The sequence below is a fragment of the Antechinus flavipes genome, chromosome 2, assembly GCF_016432865.1.
Source record: "Antechinus flavipes isolate AdamAnt ecotype Samford, QLD, Australia chromosome 2, AdamAnt_v2, whole genome shotgun sequence".
NCBI lineage: Eukaryota > Metazoa > Chordata > Mammalia > Dasyuromorphia > Dasyuridae > Antechinus > Antechinus flavipes.
In genome coordinates this window covers 641,760,581-641,781,964 of record NC_067399.1, presented here as the reverse complement: position 1 = coordinate 641,781,964, position 21,384 = coordinate 641,760,581, and the positions used below count along the sequence as shown (strand labels likewise).

The 21,384-nt window shown below is 40.6% G+C and overlaps 1 protein-coding gene across 5 annotated transcripts in view; it reads left to right on the top strand.

Annotated features, from left to right (window-relative positions):
• CCDC33 (coiled-coil domain containing 33) overlaps positions 1-21,384 on the top strand; it is a 204,566-nt gene that overhangs the window by 162,226 nt on the left and 20,956 nt on the right. For all 5 annotated transcript variants that reach the window (XR_007951217.1, XM_051982257.1, XM_051982256.1 and 2 more), the window contains 2 exons: positions 4,040-4,182; positions 5,843-5,888. Coding sequence is in view for 4 of the 5 variants with exons in the window: in XM_051982257.1 (XP_051838217.1) it covers positions 4,040-4,182; positions 5,843-5,888 (189 nt within the window). In the remaining variant the exon portion in view is untranslated. The remainder of the gene's footprint in view (positions 1-4,039; positions 4,183-5,842; positions 5,889-21,384) is intronic.

Genomic DNA, 21,384 nt, shown 5'->3' with positions numbered 1-21,384 from the left:
AATCTGATAATTCTGGACGTTGGTAACAATATTCCTTAGAGTTTTTATTTTGGGGTTTCTTTCAGGAGGTGATCAGTAGATTCTTTCAATGGTTATTTTACTTGCTGATTTTAGACTATCAGGGCAATTTTCCTTGATGATTTCTTGAAAAATGTTGTTCAGGCTCTTTTTTTTTCACCATGGTTTTCAGATAGTCCAATAATTCTTTGATTTTCTCTCCTGGATCTATTTTCCAGGTCAGTTTTTTTTTTTCCAATGAGGTATTATATATTTTCTTCTATTTTGGGAAGATTTTGTTTGACTGATTCTTGATGTTTCATTGAGTCATTCACCTCCATTTGTCCAATTCTAATTTTTAGTGAAATCCTTTATTCAGTTAGCTTTTTGACTTCTTTTGCATCTAGCCAATTGTACTTTTAAAGGAGTTGTTTTGTTCTTTGGACTTTTTTCCCATTTCATCAATTCTATTTTTTTAAGGAGTTGTTCTCTTTTTCCATTTCATTAATTCTATTTTTCAAGGAGTTGTTCTCTTTTTCCATTTTGCCAAATGTGTTTTTAAGGAGTTGTTTTCTTCAATTAATTTCTATGTTTCTTTTTCCAAATTCCTGCAAAGCTCTTATTTCCTTTCCCCATTTTTCTTCTAACTTCCTTTTAAGATCCCTTTTGAATTCTTCCAAGAGAGCCTTTTGAGTTGGAGACAAATTCATATCACCCTTTGAGGCTTAATCTGGAGGCTTTTGCCTTTAGTGTCCTCAGGATTTGAGGTCTGTTCTTCCCTGTCTCCATAATAGCTATCTATGGTCAGAGCTCTTTTTTGTTTTTTTGCTTATTTTTAAAGATTGATGTCTGTTCCTAGGGTACAGGGGAGAATGTCTTGAGCTTCCTCTACAGGGTGACAGGAGCTTCACACTATACTGGGCCAGTCCTGCAGTGCTAGTTAAGGCCTGCCTGTTATGCTGGGGTTCAGGGGCTCACTATTTGACTTCTGTACTTGCATTGGAGGTTTCACAGCTAGTCTGGTGATCCACTGGCCTTTTGAATCAGGACAGAGTAGCCAATGCTACTGTGTTTTGGCTAAGAGTCTTCCATTAGATTCCCAGTGCAAGGCCTCTCTACCCTGGCCTCCCTGTGCTGTGTCAGGCTTAATTTTGATGCTGCTTGGTTTATATACCTTTAGGGAAGCAACATATTCACCTATATGAGTCTTGGTTCCTCTATCTGCAAAATGGTGATGCTGATGGTTTTGTTTATTTTTCTGGAACAGTGAGCTTTAGAAACAGGAGCTGTTGCTATTTTCTACCCCCACCCTCACCCTCCATTTACCATTAAAAATATAAAAGCAAATTTACAAAAGCACATTTAAGCGAAGTAGGTGGACTTTAAAAGGGGAAGGGAAAATGCATTAGAATTACCTTTTGGGGGGTTGTTTTTTCTCTAACTACTGAATAGGGCTGAACAAAGACCCTGCAATCTCCTACTTACTAAAAGCTGGCAGAGTCGACTCAATGCCTATTGTTCCCCATCCTGCCCCCACCCCCTCATGATAGCAATTTAATTCAAAGCTTCTATTTGCATGTATTTGCATGTTGTTACAAGAATAATTAAGATCCTGCCATTAAGTCAAACTAGATTTGGTTGCTGGTTAGGTCCAAGAAGAACCAAGATTCTAGCCCAGGAAGGATCAGCCTGCACAAAATTAGAGGGGGCAGAAATAGAATCAGGCAGACATAGGCACTTCAAGGCCACTGAGTTAGCAGGTTAAAAACTATGTATGGCCCCTCCACACAGCCTTCAAGACATGGGATCTATAGGGAAGCTTAGAGCCCCTCTAATCAGTCACTCCACCACTCTACCCATCCCTGTCATTCTATTCAGGTGGAAACAGAGACCCAAAAAAAGGAAAATGAGGGACACTCAGCTGGTTGATAACAGAATCAAAATTAGAAAGCAGATTTCCTCTCTTCCCAGATTACTATGTTTTCTACTATCTCAGAATTAAATTGAAACTCCTCAGCCCAGCTTTCAAGACCCCATCTCAAACTCTCATTCTCCCTAAAGGGCTTCTCCATATCTGTGTTCTTACATGGATCCCCTGAATCTCACTATCCTCATTGTCCTGACTCCAGTACCCTTCAAGATCTTTTCCTCCCTAGGCTATTTCTGGATGTCATGCCTCCTAAAGCTTCTGCCTACCCTAAAAGCTGATACACACTGAACTCACCCTCCTCTGGTTTCCAGTCAGAATCTCACTCCCGATATTCTAGGTCTTTCCTATCTCCCCATTAGGATTCAGAGATCCTTAGATCACTGGCATTTTCCTCCTCCTCCTCCTCTTCCCAGATTCCATCCTGGCTTGGGCTTACAGCAGGCATTTAACAAATAAGGGGTCCTTTGATTAAAGAATCAGGAAAAGGAGATGGGTTGCTTTGAAAAATGAGTGTCTACTCTAAAATCTGAACTTCTGCAAGTGAGAAATTAAATGACTTAGCCAGGGTCATGTGACTTATATTGTCATTTATATATGATATATAAACATATATATGTCATATATATATCCTTCTCAGAGGATTGTGTCATCAGGAAAGGATGCTATGACTTGCAGAATTGTATTTAATGAGGGGTGGCAAGATCACCTGCCTCACTTTCTCTTCCAGAGTCATCTAGGTCCAGTGATCAGGTATATATCAGGACAACTGGAGGCAGTTCTGGATGCAGGGGGAGATAGACCATGACATCAGGTTGATGATGCCATGACTTTTAAGTGAATTGTATTTAAGTGAGGGAGGGTTGTGCAAAGTCACCTGCCTCACTTTCCCCTCAGAGCCATCTGAATTCAGTGGCCAGGTATAGATTAGGACAACTGGAACTGGCTCTAGATTCAGAGAATGACCTTGAACTTTTAAAGGTGAGATCTACAACAGGCCTCAGTCTGACTGAAGCAATCACTCATTCAGTGATTAAAGCTGGCAAGAATTGAGGCAAAGAATGGCCTGCTTCACCTAGTCAAAAGAACCAAAAAAAATCATTCTGGGAGGGGAAGACCCTCAGGGTTTCTGCCCCCAAATCACTCTACATTCACTCTGAACCATCAGAACTCAAACAATGACCAAGTGAAACTTGAGCTGAGACCTTTTGTTGGTCAAGCAATGGAAGCCAGAGTGATTTGGGTTTAAGATAAGATCCTTAAGAAAGAAATCTAGCCCATGAAGCCCAAAATATAATGCAAGATTTGAGCAATCAAAATTTAAATTGCTTTGGGGAGTCTGTACATCTATAGAGAAGATGCTTTGTGCATATGAAAAATGGTGCCTCATCCCAAAGGCCAAAGAAGAGAACTTCCCTGTGTCCTTCCTCCCCACCCCTCTCCTTCTGAGACTGAGAGAAAGTAGCTAAGGTCATGAGGAAGGGCAAACCCATGGCCTTCATCCCCCTCCCCGGGGGTTTTTTCTGGATGAAGAAAAGGCCCATTTGGGACTTTCTCTCCTTGGATCTCACACTAGAGGGGAGCAGATGTCCTTAATTCTGGAGTTTCCCCAACCCACCAGTGGCAGCCTGGCAGATGACTTTTGGAAACTGATCCAAGAGTCAGGAAAACTGAAATTTGAATACTGCTCATTTTGTGGCCAGACAAGTCACTACACTGAAATAGGGAATTTCCCTAAACCAGTGAAATCATAGGTTGAGGCCAAAAAGAAAAAGATTCAAGCTCCCATGAGGGAAAATATGCCCCCTCACCCAACTAGTGTTCTGAGCTCCCTTGTGGCCCTGGCCCTGTGCACTACAATGGACAGCTCCCCTATGGAGCTGGCCATTCAGCTTCTTGGAGGAGGTGAGACCAGCCCAACCTAAGGATGAATGATCCTTTACTGATTTCTTCCTGACCTTCCCAACCCACCTTCACTTTGCCTCCCATTAAAAGGGTTCACCTGAGAACTCACCTGAGAACTCGTTCTGGGACGAGGGCAGTGTGAGAGGGCAGGGGAGAGAGGTCTCACCCAGGCCACAGCTTGGTGACCAGTGGCTTGATCGGGTTCCACAGCTGGAAGAGTTCAGCCCACGCTGGTCACATCAGAAGGTTATACACAAGATCCAATCAAGTTCCCAGTTCTCCAAGGTGGGGTCCCGAGAATCGGTACATGAATTCTCCACTGTGCCCCAAGAGAAGTTTCAGCTGTATAGCAGGTATGGAGGGCATGGGAATGGGGTGGGACGCTCAGTCAGAGGCAGGGCCCTTGGGTACTCAGGGCCAGCATGGAGTCCATCCAGAACAGATGGATGCTCAGCTCCTCTCACAAACAGAGATTGTTGGTGGGAGAAATCAAGCATGAATGGTCAAATATTTTGTCAAATCTAGACATGCTCATTTCAAGCTCCACTTTGGGCATTGGCAGCAGATTGTAGTAAGAAAAAAAATTTGGATTTGAAGCCTGAGTTCAAATCTTAACTCTGCTGTTGACCTCCCATGTACCCTTAGAACATGTCAGTACTCTCTGGGTATGTGTCCTTTTCTGTAAAATAAACAGATTGGACTAATTGACCTCTGGGGTCCTGAAGCATTGATAGGAACCAAGACTAGCAAGAGCAGAGCAAAGCAGATCAGTAGGCCCGGTTTTGAATCCTGCCTCCATCAATTTCATAAAGTCATTTAGCTTCCCTGTGCCTCTGTTTCCTCATCTGTAAAATGAGAGGATGAGACTAAATGGCTTCTAATTTTAGATCCACAAAGTGTTGCTTAGTGGATGACCTGCTTTAAGGGCTAGAGATGGACACATGATTCCCAGAGCAATCAGATAAACAAAAACTACATCCTAGCCACTCTGTGCTGTCTCAGAGGCTGTATCAATTAATTAGATGTAAATAAATGGGTTGTGTCAAAGCGCATGGGATCTTAAGCTGTTGACACATTTCCCAAGCAATCTCCTTTGTGCCCTCATTCTGTTGCTTGGGACCTTCCGTCATTGAAAGCACAAAGAAAGGGACTGTTAGTTATCACATGCTCCAAATTAGTGGGTCTGAACCAAGACACTCTGACCATATTTGTTTCTTTATTGCCAACAATCAATGAATCAGATGGGTACTCGGCAATACTCTGCTCCTGTACTGAGAGCTCTAAGGGTACAGAGGAGAAATAAGATGATATTTCTGTCCTCGGGGAACTTATAATATAAATAAAAAATGAGGAAGGGAGAGAAGAGATGAAGTAGGGTGGGAGAAGGGAAGGAGAAAGAGGGAGAGTGGAAGGAGAGGAAGAGGGGGGAGAGAGGGGAGATATGGAACATAGAAACAAAAAGACAAAGAGATGTGGAGAGGGAGAGAAGGAGATGGAAGGAAGGGAGAGAGACAGAGAAAGACACAGTGCACTACTACATTGTGATTCCCCTGAGGGAAGATGCTTAGTTGTAGGGTTAGTGATTGGTTTTGTATATCAAGGAAGACTTCCTGGAGGAGATTAAAAAGTTCTTGCCTGTATCAGGTGAGTGAGATGCTTGGGAAAAGAAGCCTGGGGAGTGAGAAAGGGGGGAGCCTGGCTGGATAGAAGTAAATCAGCCCAGGGACAAAGTTCAAAGCTTCTTTTGAGAATTTGAGGGGCCACGGGAGACATTCAAGAGGCCAGGTAGTTCATGGCAGGGAGGAGGCCTAGACTTGGGGTTGGAGGAAGGGCTGGGGGAGATCTAGGTGTGGCTGGCTTCTGGAAAGCAGTAAGACACCATTCCTAGCTGAGAAGCTGTTTGTGGGAGCAGAGGTGGGAGGAGTTCCCTTTGGGAAGCATCTCTTTCTCCCTCCAGAGTGGTCCAGACTTTCTGGTTCCTTCTTGTGACTGCCCACTTCTCATTCTCTGCAGTCTTTATTATTCGGAATCCACAGACAGCCGAGAGCAACAGTATCAGGTGAGTAGCTTCGATATGGACAGAACTGGCCCTTCCCTGGACATCACCAATGGCTTCATTTCCTAAGTCTCCCCCGCAGAGGCAGGTACCTCTTGTACTGGTCAGCCGGTGCCCCCTGACAGTTTGAGGGTGCTTCAGGATACCTCGAGCACATAAGTAAGTACTTAAGAGAGGGAAAATGGAGTCCATGTGGCAAGCCGGGCATTTCCTCTGAAAGCCTAAGAGAGCTATGGAGGAGGGAAAGAAGGGAAAGCAGAAGCCCTGTGTGAAGGCCAGGTGGGACCAACTAGCAAACTGAGCTAAGTGATCCTCCAATCAGGCAGCTATGTCAAAGCAGCATAGTCTGGCAGAAAAGTATCCCAAGCCAAAAACCTACCTCTTCCAGTTAATACCTGCGACCTTGGACAAGCTCTGTAACCTGTTTATAAAAGGTTGCTTTCCCTGAAATCCCAGCTCTATCTCTCTTTGTGTCACCGTATATCTGTCTGTCTCTGTCTCTGTCTCTGTCTCTGTCTCTCTCTGTCTCTTCTCTTTTCTTTTCTTTTCTTTCTCTCTCTCTGTCACACACACACACACACACACACACACACATAGAGTCAGGCAACAGACGGCCATTAGAACTACATACGATTTCCAGTAGTCATAGGTCATGGATTCCAATTCTTCCTCTGCTAACTAACTGTGTGACATTAGGCAAATCACTTTCTCTCCCTCAGCCTCAGTGTACCTCTTCCACAGAATGAGAACACTGGACTAGAGGGTCCCCTCAGCTGCAGAGTTTTACATGCCCTGTTTCTACCAGAAAGAGGACTTGATGATTGATGGAGGAGAAAATTCACCCATAAGTAGAAAAGGAAGCTTGGGGGACTTTTTCTTCCCCATAATCAACACTTAATAAATATTTGTTGACTTACCAACTAGCTGAATGACCAGCAATCACGTGGTTCAAAGCCTTTGTAGAAGCTGAAGATCCTAGAATCTCAAGAGCAGATCTGGCTTCTGCCATTCAATGGGTTCCCTCAGTGACAACATTGCCCCGTGCCTCAGTTTTCCAATCTCTTAAAAGGAGCAGCAATGCTTCCCTTCCAACTCTTAACATTCATTCCTCTCTAGATGGAAACAGTGGTTGGTGGTTTTTCCTAGCAGCCCACCCCAGACAGTGAGAGACAGGACTTCTGCCTGAAAGGGGTTAACAGCCCTATCCCTCTGGGTGTGAAAGCACGTGAATTCCTCTGCATATGTGCTCACAAGATACCATCTGTCTTACCTTAAAGGTGCCCCCAGCCTTGTGGTTGGCCCCTCACTCTACTCCCCTCTATCACCCCATGCTGCTTTCCCAGCTTTACCATGAAGCTTCTTGTCCGTGCAATATTCTATATTCACACATCACTCCAACAATGGCTCATAACTGTTTACTGAATACCTACTGTGTGCAAGTCATTATGCTAGGTGGTTTCAGGTCTTCAAAGGACATTTAAATGGGATCTAAAAAGTCTGGGTTCTAGACTGGAGTGGGGAGGATGATTTTGGACCTCATTTTCCCCTTCTTTAAAGTGAGGGAGAGTAATTAGCAGAGGGAGCTTCTAAGAACCCTTACAGCTGGGATGTCGAATGACTCTATAATGTTCTTATTTTATTTCTTCTCTCCTTCAATCTTTCCCAAAGCTCTTGGAGCTGGATTGAGCCAAGCAGGGATCAGCTTATTCCCTGTTTTCCAGATAAAGAAACTGTAGCTGGAGAAATCAAAGTGACCTGCCTAATGTCACACAGGAAATTAACAGGGCTTCTCCCAGACCCCAAGTCTCTTCACGTTTCTCTTGGGGGGGGAGGGGAGAGAAGGATTGAAAAAAAAAAGAAATTAAAAAAATAAATAGAATAAAGAAAGAAATTGTGCAAGAATGGATCCATGAATTACTGGTTCCTTCAAATTCAGGAGTGGGACTGAATTGATCCCATTTCTCTGGTCAATTCACTTTTTTTCTAGGCTAATACAAAGCAAGATTAATTGCTTCTGTTTCTATTAGGATTTAGGGATCACATGATACTTTCCATTTAACAGATGAGGAAACTGAGGTACAGAGCAATTAAGCAACTTGTCTACATCTCATATCAGAATTAGAATTTCTGAGCTCTGGATCCAGACTCTCTCCACCTCCCCACTATTATGGCTGTTTCTCACTAGAGATTAGAGACTACCTGTTTAAGAACAGAAACAGAGAAAAGAATGAGGAGGTTCTCTGGAATTATGAAATCCAATTTACTCATTTTGCAGATAAGGCCCAAAGGAGAATGATTTATCCATGGCAGCACACAAAGGGAGTGGCTAAGACTCAAGGCTGGTCCTTCTACTTTACGTCGGCCATGATTTCGGTCCTGAAGCTGGTGGAGGAGAGGAGGATGCTGAGAGAGCTCAAGCCCAAGTGCACTTACAATATCAAAATGTAGTTTAAACAAAGCATTTAACTCACACCTAAAAGATTTCAGCTACCTGGACTCCCTCCACACCTCCCATCTTTCCAATGTGCTTCAAGGTGCTCAGGGCCACCTTCCTCCAGCTAAAAAGTAGCTCCAACAGCTCCCATCAAAAAAAGCTCAAAGCTTGAGGCAGGATCATTTATGGGAGGCGGCCTCCCTCTGCTGGCCAAAGGGAAAAGTGCAGATTCCTGGCCCCACCCTGGCCCCTGGCTTGAGACTTAATGGTACCTATTGGAACAGGTACCTGGAGAGGGAGGTCGCCCAGAGGGTCTCCATTAAATCTATCAGCTTGTAGAAAAACAGGGCCTCTATGGAAAGAATTCAGCTCCTCAACTTCAGGCCAAGGAATGAGACACGTCCTGGTCGGCAGGGCTGGGGGTGGATTGAGGGACAAGAAGTGATTTGATGGGGATGATGACTAGAGCAGTAGGAAATGGGATAGGATGAGGTCCCATGGTGGGGAAGGGATGTGCTAAACTGTGGAGGTCTCGAATGCCAGTCTAAGGAATTTTTTAAGGCACCATGGTATCCTGAAAATGACATTAGATCCAAGAGGTTTGAGTTTAATTCCTACCTTTAAGTCAACTTAATCTTTCTAAGTCTCATTTTTCTCATTTATATAATTCAGATTAAATCTGTGATCTCCATCAAATGAAAATCCCATACCTAAAGTACTTTGAGAATCTTAAGGTGCCCTCTACATTCCAGCTACTGTTACTTTTCTGTTACCTGCCTCCAAGTATGGCATCTGGACAGAATATTGCACTTGGAGGCAACTTGGAGGCAAGAAAATCTGAGTTTGAATCCCACTGCAGACACTGGCTATGACTTACTGGTCATTTAACTTAACAATTCCTCTTTGCAAAATGGGGATAAGAACATCATCCACAATCCCTGATTACAGGGAGGATCAAATGAGACAGCATTCATAAAGCACTTTGTAATCCTTAAAATTCTATAAAAATGTCAACTATCATAGCAACTCATAGGCCATAGCTTAGTTTTAAAAAAAACTGTCTTTAATTCCTAATTCTGGCGCCTACAAGACCCTTCATTTTCCTGCTTCTCCAGCAAATCCCTAGGATTTTAGATACTAAAGTCATTAGTGGGTTATAATGTAGTGTCAGCAAAGGGAATGTCTCCCTTGAGAATACCTGGGGATGGCTAACTCACAAATTTTGGGGTATTTGCATTCCTATTTTGCAGGGTTGCTGTGAGAAAAGTGCTTTTTAAACCTTACTCTGCTAAAAAAAATTATGTATTTACTCATGAACATCAGGGAAGAGGGTTTCTTAAGAGATTTTTGAGCCAAGGGATGACCACGGCCAAATTAATATACAAGGAATATTAGTCTGGCAGTGGTGTGAAAAAAAAAAGAGGAAGGAATGGAGGAGGGAAGACTCATCAGGAGGTTAGAGTATAAGCTTCTTGAAGGCAGGGACAGCTTGGCTTTCATTTTTGCATCGCTGGGTCCTCGAATAGCTTAGTGCAAACTTAATAAAGGCTTGTTGGTTGATTGATGGATGCTGTTATGTCTGGTAATGAGATCTTGAATTTTTGATGGGAATGAGAAAGGGAGAGGCAGAGTTGTAAATAGGCACGAGAAGTATTCTAGCAGTAGAATTTACTGTCCCATTTAACCAATAGGTGATGATTCCTTTGACCAAAGCTCCCAAGTAGATGCTTAGAAACATAAAAGATTTTCCATTCAATCCACAAGTAAAGTCTACTATAGCAAGCAAGGATGGCCGAGCTTTTTTTGAGATGGCTACGAGACACCCAGGGAGATGAAGCTAAGTCTGACTAATCTTTCCAGAGAGATTTAACTTTACCTCTCTCCATCATGTCCTCTATGTTCCAACCAAAATGGCCCATTCCCCGCTGCCTGGAGTCCCCTGCCTGCCTTTAAAGAGGCTTTCCTGAAGCCTGGACTCACCTCTGCTCCATGGTATCCTCAAGTGCTATTGACTCCTGTGCCTCCTCCATTAACCCTTTCCTGATCCTTCCCCACCCAGGGATTAGGATTCTCCTGCCTTCCCCAGACTGCTTTTACTTTGCTTATATTTCATACTATCTGTGCTGACTGGGGGAATTCAAGCTCCTTGAGGGCAGAGACTATTTGGATTTAATTTTTTTATATCCACTACCTAGTACCTAGTACCCTATAAATGCTTATAGACTTGAATTGAATTTTCTAGCATTGAACTAGACATCACACAAGCCATTGACAAGGATGTGACATATATTAAATCTCATGGCTCAGAACATAGAGAATAAGACAAAACCAAACATGAGTGAATGAAGTTCTAAATTGCCCAACATGGTGAGTCTCATAGGAACTTAAAGATGCTCTGAGTTCAAATCCCAGCTCAGTTACTTACTGTGTGAAGTCATGCCTCTGGGCCAGTTTTTTTTTTTTTTTCTGTATAAGATGGATTTCAATATCTATCCCTAAGGTCTCTTCCAGATCTAAATCTATGATCTTTTAATCTGGTGATTTTTTTTTAGCTTCTCTTTTTCACTAAGAACTCAGTCTCTCCCACCTCAGGAAAAAGGAGGATATTAGGTACTAACCATCCTGGTAGAAAAGATGTGGATATCTTACGATCTTTAGTACCTGGCAAGGAAAGGAGTTGGTAGACAAAGGAAAAAAGTGAGGGAACAGCAAACAGACTCATCTCTGCCTTGAATGGGGTGTTGGGATATCTGGAAGTAGGGACTGAGAAGGATTGATAATTCTAAAAGCACAGCTCTGATTATTACTCTTTTCCTCAAGAAGGTCCAGTGGATCCCTATTACCTTTAGGATAAAATGCAGACTTCTCTATTTGGCATCTAAAGTCTCTCGAAGACTGGCTCTAGTCTCCCTTTCAAGGATTATCAAATATTTCTCCCTTTCAAACATTTTATGATACCATCAAACTGATCTGCTGATTGTTCCTTGTACATAGCATTCTGTCTTCCATCTACATATCTTTGTGCATAGCATTCTGTCTTCCATCTACATATCTTTGTGGAAGTTGCTCTCTTCTCAGTGATATTTTAGAGAAACCTTAGCTGACTTCAGAGTAAAATTTCAAAGTTACATCTTACAACAGACTGATTCCTCAGTACCTTCACTTCCCTCACCTCTGTTAAAAATTTTTGTATGAATTATTCATTTATTGGAATGTGTGTGTTTTGTTCCTTCTCAATAGAATAAGGAATTGTTGAATTTTTGCCTCTCTATTTTTAGTACCTAACAGTTTGTGGCATACTGTAGTTCCTTAATCAGTGGAAAGAGGAGACAGAGACATACGGAGAGACAAAGACAGCAAAAGAGAGAGATTGAGGGAGGGTGTGGGAGAGAAAAAGAGGGGAGAGGAAGAAAGGAGAAGGGAGAGAGAGAGAAGGAGGGAGGGAAGAGGAGAAAGGGGAAAGGGAGGGAGAGGGAGAGAGAAAGACAGAGAGACACAGAGAGATGGAGAGAAACAGAAACAGAGAGAGAGAGAGACAGAGAGAGACAGAGAGAGAGGGGGGGGGAGACAGAGACAGAGAGAGAGAGACAGAGAGACAGAGAAAGAGACAGAGAGAGAGAGAGAGAGAGAGAGAGAGAGACGGAGAGAGACAGAGACAGAGAGAGAGAGACAGAGACAAAGAGAGACAGACAGAGAGAGATAAAGAGAGACAGAGAGACAGAGACGAAGAGAGACAGAGACAGAGAGAGACAGAGACAGAGACAGAGACAGATGGAGAGAGAATGTGTAGAAATCTGCCTGTGCTCTTGGTGATCCGGGTGTGTAAGTGATGGGTGTCTGGTAGGAGGCAGCAAAGACTTAGGAAAGCGAAAGCTTACGTCCCTCCTCAGAGCGCGCCTGCCCAGAGGGGAGGCCGCAGCCAAGGAGAGGTCGGCTTGGGAACGGGCCGCCCCGAGCACTTTGTTTATGGGCGCAGCCTTGTCCATCCCAAGGCTTCGGCGGTGACGCAGAGGCCCTGATGTGGGGGACGGGCGGGGCGGGCGCTCACTGTGGGCACACGGCACGGCTCAGCGGGTCAGGGCTGCCGGGGCCCAGTTTCCCAATCTCAGCTGGACCCCGCCCAAGGTCTTGTGGGCCCAGCTGTTGTAAGGTGGAAGCAGGAGAGTGCACGGGAAAAGTGTCGGGTAGAAGGACCCCACGTTTGCGCACCTTCCTGCCCTCCGCCGGACGCTGACTCCTCTCTCTGTGCACTTTCATCCCCCGAGCCCGGCGCCCGCCCCTCCGGCCCCCCGCCCCCACAAGCCGCCCTCTCCCTTTCCGGCCCCATCCTCCTTCTGGGGCCCTTCAGGATGGAAAGGGCAGGTTATTCAGTCTCTGAGCGGAGAGAGTTGGCAGCCGGGGGCTCACTGCAGCCCGGTTCCCCAAATGTTGGAGGAAAAGCTATCAGATGACATTAAAAGGGGCCCAGGAGATAGAGGGAGGACCGTCAAAGAAAAGTGGTTTTGTCCATCATTTGCCTCTAGAAAAGTAACCACACCCCTCCCGCCGCCACCTTTTTCCCAGTCGCAGTCAGGCCGCCCGGCACCAGGCCCCAGTGGGAACGCTGGGAAATTTGTCTTCATTCATTAAGCTACTCCTGGCCTGCTCCCTCCTCCTGATCCCTGTTCTGCCCAAGGACAAAGAGACTCGGAGCTGGAAGTTACCTAAGTGACCAGAAAGAGCCCAAACGCCTCCCTTTACAGAGGAGGATATTAAGTCCCTGAGAAAGGAAAATCTCCCTAAGAGATCTGTCCCAGCCGCCCCCCAAACCGCCCAACTCATCTACAACTGACCCCATATATAGAACCATCAATGTGTAACGGCAGGACTCGGCACTGGGCCGGTGAAGTCCTAGCCCCTTTTCTGACAGAGGGGTCATCTGCGGAGGAGGGTAGTATCCAACGGTCATTACAAGAAACGGGGATTTGGGGGAATGGTCCGCTATCCTACTGAATCAGGCTCAACTGGTTAGCATTTCCCTGGCAGGTAAAAGGAGAAGGAATTGATCCTGATGTGTGGTTAGTTAACTGGTTATGTTGTATTAGGAAGGTGTAGAGCTCTTGGGAACAAGGCAAGGGGAGAGGGGTGCTCAGCCCTATTGCAGTGAACAGTGTACTTTGGAGTCAGAGGCTTAAATTCTGAATAAACTATCTCTGTGAGCCCTCGAAGATAGGTTGAGCCTCAGTTTCCTAAGGTGTAAAATTCTTTCCAGTTCTAAATCGTCTAATTCTATGATTCTATATATCTGGGTCTCAGGAGTCAGAAGAGAAGGAGGCAATTAAATCTCAGGGAGAGATCTCTATTTATAAGAACTTCAGGCCACAGAAGGAAGAAGAAGGGTGTCAATGACCAGCCTGTAAGAGGATTCAGCACACCTAAGTTCCTCTCTCCCCAGGGGTTTGTAACATTTTGTGTCCCAGATCCCTCTGGCAATCTGGTAGAGCCATTAGAAAAGATTCCTTTTTCAGAATCATAATTTTAAATGCATAAAATAAAATACATAGGTTTACAAAGGAAACTTTTAAAATAAAAATGTCATTCCCCCCATATATTTTGTTGTTCAGTGATGTCTGACTCTGGGACCCCATTTGGGGTTTTCTTGGCAGAAGGACTGAAATGATTTGCCATTTCCTTCTCCTGCTATTTTTGCAGATGAGAAAACTGAGGCAAATAGGGTGAAATGACTTCCCCAAGATCTTATAGCTAAGAAGTATCTGAGGCCAGATTTGAACTCAGGGAGATATGGCGCTCCCAGCCACCCGCCAAATTCATAGACCCATTAAATTTGGGTCACAAGTTAAGGACACTTACATTAATTCAATGTGAGAGCACCTGGATGGAGTGTTGGATCTGGAGTCAGGAAGATTGGATTTTGAATTGGCCTCAGTTACTAGCAATGTAATCATTGTCAACTAATCTGTTTGCCTCAATTTCTTCATCTGTAAAAGGGGGATAATAGGACCCTTCTCCCAGGGTTGTTGTGAGAATCAAATGAGATAATAAATATATAATCGCTAGAAGCAATGTTGGACTGGTGTCCTGTATCCAAAGAGATTCATTTAAATACACTTTAAATACATTTACAAATGTTACTTAATTCTTTACAAATTATTGTACTTTAAATATATTATTTATTTCTCACAACAAAAATGGGAGGGAGGATCTAATGCTAGTCCCATTTTACAGATAAGAAAACTAAGAAATTGGCATTTGAACCCAGATTCAGCCTCATTATTTTGCATCTCCCCCTCCTTGCCTCACTCATATACACTGGGCTAAATAAATGTTTGTTGAATTGAATCTCCACTTAGGAAGGTACTTAGCTTCTACCCAACATGTTTCTATTTCTCTCGATATTGTTCTATGGGATCATCCTTAAAAATGTAGCCAGATGGTAGTAATAAGTGATCCCTTAGAAGATCTGATCAAACATTTTGTTCCGAGACCAGACTGCCCTTGACTCCTCCCCTTCCGGGATTCTGCTTTACCTTCTGTAAATTTGCATTTTGTTCCTATGGAGGAATCTGTAGATAAAAAATTTATCTTTAAATTAAACCACTTTAAAAAAAATTAAACACTAATGGTGGGATTTCAGAACTTACATGAAGCCATCCACTTTTCATCGTGCTGGGAGAAGCAGCCTAGTGTAGTGGGGGTTCAGAGCTCTCCTCTGACTTTTGCTAGATGGTTTTGGACAGTGCCTTAGATTAACACTCTTAAGATTTTAAATTGTAAATTGGTTTTACAGATATGAAGGGAGTGTTCTATCCAGAAAAGTCTCCACAGCAATGAAATGATAGGTTGAAACTTTTTTTTTTCATTTTAATGATAAGCCATAATAGAGAAAGAGTTTATTTAGAGGAAAAAGCACTGATCTTTTTGAATCTGGAGACCTAAGGTTGAAACCTTGATGTTTATTATCTATTTTTGCTGTTGTTGCTCAATTGTTTATCATGTGCTACTCTGTGACCTTGTGGATCATAGCATTCCATTCCAATGTTTATTTTTTTAATCATTCTAACATTATTCACAGGTTTTCTTGGCAAACATAGAAAAGGGATTTGCCATTTCTTTCTCTACCTTTCGTCAGAACTCTACCATGCCCTGTCTTGGGTAATCCTATACAGTTTAGCTCATAGTTTCATTGAACTGTGTGAGTCTCTCTGCCATAAATCAGTAATCCAAGAAGGGATTGTCTATATAACCTTGAGCAAATAATTTAATTCTTTCAGAAGATTAATCTGGAAGTGATTTATATAAATGACTGGAGGGAAAAAATTGAAAGTTGGGAGAAAAATTAGGAATCTAGTGCAATGAATTGGATCTAAGACTCTGAACTAGGGCAGTGGGAGTACAAAGAATAGGGTAGATCCCTTCTTTATTAAGTGTGTTTTTCTCTTTACCATCTTCTAATACCATCATTTCATAATGGTCGTGGGACCTGAAAATGAATGGGGAATTTAGAGTAATGCTAAGGAAGAGGACAACTGGGTAATTCTATCCTCTTCCCTAGGAAAGTAGAGAAAAAAGGCTCAATGTCTTAAAAAGAGCAATATGGGGCTCTTTCTAGAACATTCATCTATTATTTCTCATTCTAACACTAAAAAGCTATATGATTTTGGGCAAGCCACTTCTCTGGCCCATTTCTTCATCAATAAAATGAGGGAACCAGACCACATCAGAAGTTCTTAACCCAAGGTATACAGACTTGGGGGGGGAGGGAATTGCTTTTATTTTTGATATTTTAAAAATATTTTGTATGTCAGTATACAATCTTTGGTTTCCTTTGAAATACTGTATATTTTATTTTATGACTTTAAAAATATTATCCTGAAACTCCACACAATTCACCAGTCAAAGGGATCTAATATACACAAAATATTAAGAATCGCTGGATGATCTTAAAGCCCTCACGTCCTAGTCTAGTCTATAGCTAAATTATTCTACTGTGACTCAGATGAGTTTTCCTTACCCTTTCTGCTATACAGAGGCAGCCACAGACTGCTCAGTTTTTTATTCAAGGATTTCTACTTTCTCAGGAACACAAAGACTAGATAAATTTCCTTGGTACCAATCCTATATAGATTTTCTCTGAGAGAAACATAGTTCATAGGATAAATAAATGGGAAGAGGAATCCCAGACTTGGCAAATAGGGATTCCATGAATTATATCATTCCATTTTGGGTGTGGAAAATAGGAACCTGTTTTACCTAGATAGCCGATCAGTGAAATAAGAACGCCAGCCCCAGAGGGCTTTCTACCATTAGTTCTTATAGACTTTAACTTTATTTTAATTGCCTTAAACTGGACAGCCATGCTCAGCAGATGTACTTCAGCTTAGAGATCCTATGTGGTATTTTATGTTCTTGATTTCCCTATGTTGGCTAATACTTCAACAGATTGATTGTATGTGAGGTATAGCTTTTGCAAAGTAGATAGGATTTGTGTCATTCGTGTTGGACATTTTGTTATGGAGATTTAGAGCATTTGCCTTTTAACAGTTTTTAGAATTAGAATTTTTAGAACAGAATTTATCTTTGACTATTCTATCCATGAAAAGAATCTCAGGTCAGAGACCTCCACTAGTGAACCAAAAATTTCCCAGTGTGGAAGAGGGCTAAGAAGCTCTGAGAGCCAGCCTCTTGGGAAACCATTGTCAAAGGGTAGAATCAAAAAGTGAGAAACAGGAAAAATAAGTGGGAGGGGGGAAGATTGACATTAATAAAAAGCTCAGGAGTGTTGTGTCCTGCTTTCTAGAGCCCCCAAGTTGGGGTGATTAAAATATACCATCCTAGTGGAGAAGGGATGAGGCGGGACTCCTGAGAATAGTGGAAATACGGAGTCCATTTATTCCAAGGACTTTCCCCTTTTTATACCCTCATATCCTTATGTAACAAAAACGACACTGGGCATGTGCCAAATATATACTGCACATGTGGGACCACAAACAACTTGTTATTGTCTGTAGATGACTCTTTGCTACTTGGTATCACTCTGCTTCAGTCACAACCCAGGTTGTCATCTGACTTCTCAGGAAGGCTGAGAGCCCTTCGGGAGATAGGGAGTCAAACCAGACATTGTTAGCAGGATCTCTCTGGGTTGAAGAGTTTTATACTTCACCCAGAGTTTCCCCACTGTCTGTGACCCTCTATACAGGAGGAAAAAAACCTCAAAGACTTTGGGCATAAGCAGATAAACTAATAAGAAAAACATTAATAGTGGAAGAAAATATGGCCTCCAGATCTAGTAAACAATTTCAGAAGTCTATAAATAAATAATGAAACAAAAAAAAATTTTAATCCTTCAAGTAACACAAAACGTGGATTTGAAAAAAGAATAAGGAACCACAATATATTGTTCCTGAATGGTATAAAAATTAAGAATTGTGAGGGCAGAATTTATGGTCTGCAAAGCAAACAGATAATTGGTAGAATAGGAAAATGAATGAGATGACAAAACTCACCAAAGAAACAAGAAAAAGAACCAGAAGAATAAAAAGAAGATATAGAACATAAATGTACAAAAGTAGAGGATGATTTAGAAAAAGAAAAGCATAAAATTATATTTAAAGAAAATAGACTTTCCATTCAAGTAAAATATATTGATCCTAAAGACAGGATGTATTTAAAAAAAATAATAATAATAGTCTCTTAGAAGAATATAAGTCAAAAAAACCTGAACAACATGATGCAACAAATAATAAAAGAAAATTTCCAGAACTTGTGAATACAAAACAAAAACATCAGTGAGAAGAATTCATAGATTGCCTTCAGGAAAAAATACAATTCAATTCAGAAATAACAAATGCTGCAAGTGACCAGGAGAAAGGGCTTCAAATACAAAAGAAAGAAAACTTAAGACTATTCTGTATCCATCAGAAAACACAGAAAAGAATGGAATAATATATTCTGAAGAATAATGGAACTGAGAATACAGCATAGAATGGCCAACCCTGAAAAATCTGAGTTTAATGATAGATTAAAATAAGATGAACATTCTACATTGAGAGACAGACAAAATAAAACCAGACTTGAAGAAATTAGCCTGTATGACAAAAATGCAGAATGGGGGAACAGATGCCATAGCCTGGACACATAGGACAACAAAAGAGAGTGACAGCAGAGAGACCAGTACGAACCTCCTTTCTAAATAATACACAAAGACACAAGGCTGAATACACAAAAGTCAGGGAGAAATAATGGTGGAGAGGTAGGCATAGGCATTATAGATATAAACTCTTGGCACTCTATGTCCAAGTGAATCAATGTATTTTATGGGATTAAATTATTTAAAAAGAGGTTCATGGAAAGAGGAGAGGAAAAGAGGGAGGGGAAAAGGAAGTGTTGCCATATGCCTTCATCTAGTCAAGGACTAACACTTTCAAGGGAATGTGACTCCTTTGGGGTCTTAGAAAAAGCAGAGTCTGAAAAGGGAGGAAATAAAAGGGGGGTTGAAGGGAAGGTTTTAAAGCGGGGAAATAAGAAGGAAGCCTTGCTCTGGTGGGGGGAAGAAGCTAGACTGAAGAATGGAGAAGAATTAAGTTTCCAGAATAAAGAAGGAAAGAAAAAGGATCTAATTTTAAAAATTCCAAAGGAAAAGAGATAACAAATGAGAGGAGAGATCAGAGGTGAGGAGAAAATAGCCAGTGGAAATAAGTCACCTTTAAAAATATTGAGGAGACATAGTATTGTGCTGATAGCAGAAGAGGGGGAAAAGAAATCATAACTTTAAAAAAAAAGCATTAGAAAAATATGGAGAAAATTATAGAGTTATAGACCTTAATATAACTGGATTAAATAAGCCAATCAGACAAGAAAGGTTGACAGACTGGAGAAGATAAAATTCTACAATCTGTTGCTTACAAGAAACACATTCTAAAAAACAAAACCATACACAAAATTTACCTGGAAAGACAGTAAACATTTTGGCATACATTAAATGAGTCCAAAAAAGCAGGTGTTGTAATCATACTATTTGACAAAGAAAAAACAAACATTGAAAAACGGAATAAATAAGAAAACTACATTAAGCTGAAAGGAATCATAGGCAACAAACCAAAATCAGTAATAAACATATATGTTCCAAATAGTTTAGTATCCAAATTTATAATTTAAAACTTTAACTGAGCTACAAAAAGAGAGAAGAGAGAGAATCACAATAGTAACAAGAAACTTCAATGTCCCTCTCTCAGTTATGGATAAGTCTTAACAGAAAGATAATCAATGGGAATATGTGGAACTGAATAAAACACTGGAGAAACTAGAATTAAAAGACTTACAACATCTTCTAAATGAGAGTACAAAAGAATTACATATTACATCAAATTGAACTTTTACAAAATTTGTCTATGTATAAGGGCACAAAGATACTGTAAACAAATACTAAAAGACACAAATAATCCAATAAATCCTTTATAAATCATAATACAATGAAAATGGTTATTTGTTCAATGACCACAGACAAAAGACACAGACCCAACTGGAAACTTAAGAATTTAATGCTAAAAATGAGTGAGTCAAAGCACAAATCGTAGAAATTATTTGAAAGAAAATTCTAATGATGAAGCAACATCAAAATTTGAGAATGCAAATAAATCTGCCCTAATAGGAAAAATTATAACTCTATATGTATGTGTGTATGAATATATATATATATAGATTTGTATGTATCCAAATATAAACAAAATAGAAAAATAAGATTAATGAACTGGTTATGTATTTTTTAAGTTAGAAATCTAGCAGACAAGAATAAAATAATTGCAAAAAAGAAAAAAAATTATAAAGTAGAGGAGAAAATGAAAAAACTGAGAACCAAAAAAAAAAAAAATCCTGTAGAAATGATAAATAAAACTAAAAGCTGGTTCTTTGAAAAGTCTAATAAAATGTATAAAACTTTAGCTAATCTAATTTTTTAAAAAAATGGCAGGAAATCAAATCAGTGAAATGGCAAATGAGCAAGGTAAAGTCACAACAAAAACAGAAAAAATAAAAATAATAGAACATATTATGTACAAACACACTTAACAAAATTGAGAATACAAAATGGAAGAATACCTTCAAAAAACATAAAATATCCAAACTATCAAAAGATACAACAGAGCTTTTAAATAACCCAATCTGAGAAAAAGAAATAGATATAGTTGTAAAGAAACTACCAAATTAAAAATTCTGGGTCCTGATGGATTCACAAAAGGATTCTATCAAATTTTTTAAAATGTATTAACCATTTTCACAAGTTATTCTCAAAAAAAGATTCTACTGGAATCTTTTATGAGACAAAAAAACAGAAAGATAAAATGCAGAAAGAAAACTATAAACCAACATCATTAATGAATGTTAATTCAAAAAAAAGTTTTTTTAAAAATCCTATTAAAGAGATTATAATAATTTATCCAAGAAATTATGCATTATGATCAAGTGATATTTATACCAGAAATGCAAAGATGGTTTAACATTAAGAAAACAATCAATATAAATAATCACATTAAAACTAAAAATCTGAAACCACATGAAAAGATTCAAGGAAAAAAAAAACCTTTTATAAACTACAACACTCATGCTCCAAACTCCACAAAATATGGCTACAGAGAGACTTTTTTTAAATCACAAAAATGTAGCTATCTAAAACCAAAAGCAATTGTCATATGCAATGGGAATGTGCCAGAACCTTTCCCAATAAATGCAAGAATCAATAAGAATGTCCATTTTCCTCATTATTACTTTCTGTAGTTCTGAAAATAATAGCAACAGCACTAAGAAAAAGTTAAGTCACAAATATAGACAAAGAGTAGATAAAGCTATCCATATTTGCTGATGTCAAAGTGATATACTTGGAAAACCCTAAAGAATCAGCAAAGGTACGAATTGAGACAATAACTTCAGCAAAGTTGCAGACTATTAAGAAACAAAAGAAATTAAACTTGAAATTCCTCTTCAATGACATCCTATGGAGTCTCAATCTTCAATGAGTCCTCTTTATCGAATATTTCTGCATTGTGTGCTAATATAATTTCCAGGGAAGAGGTC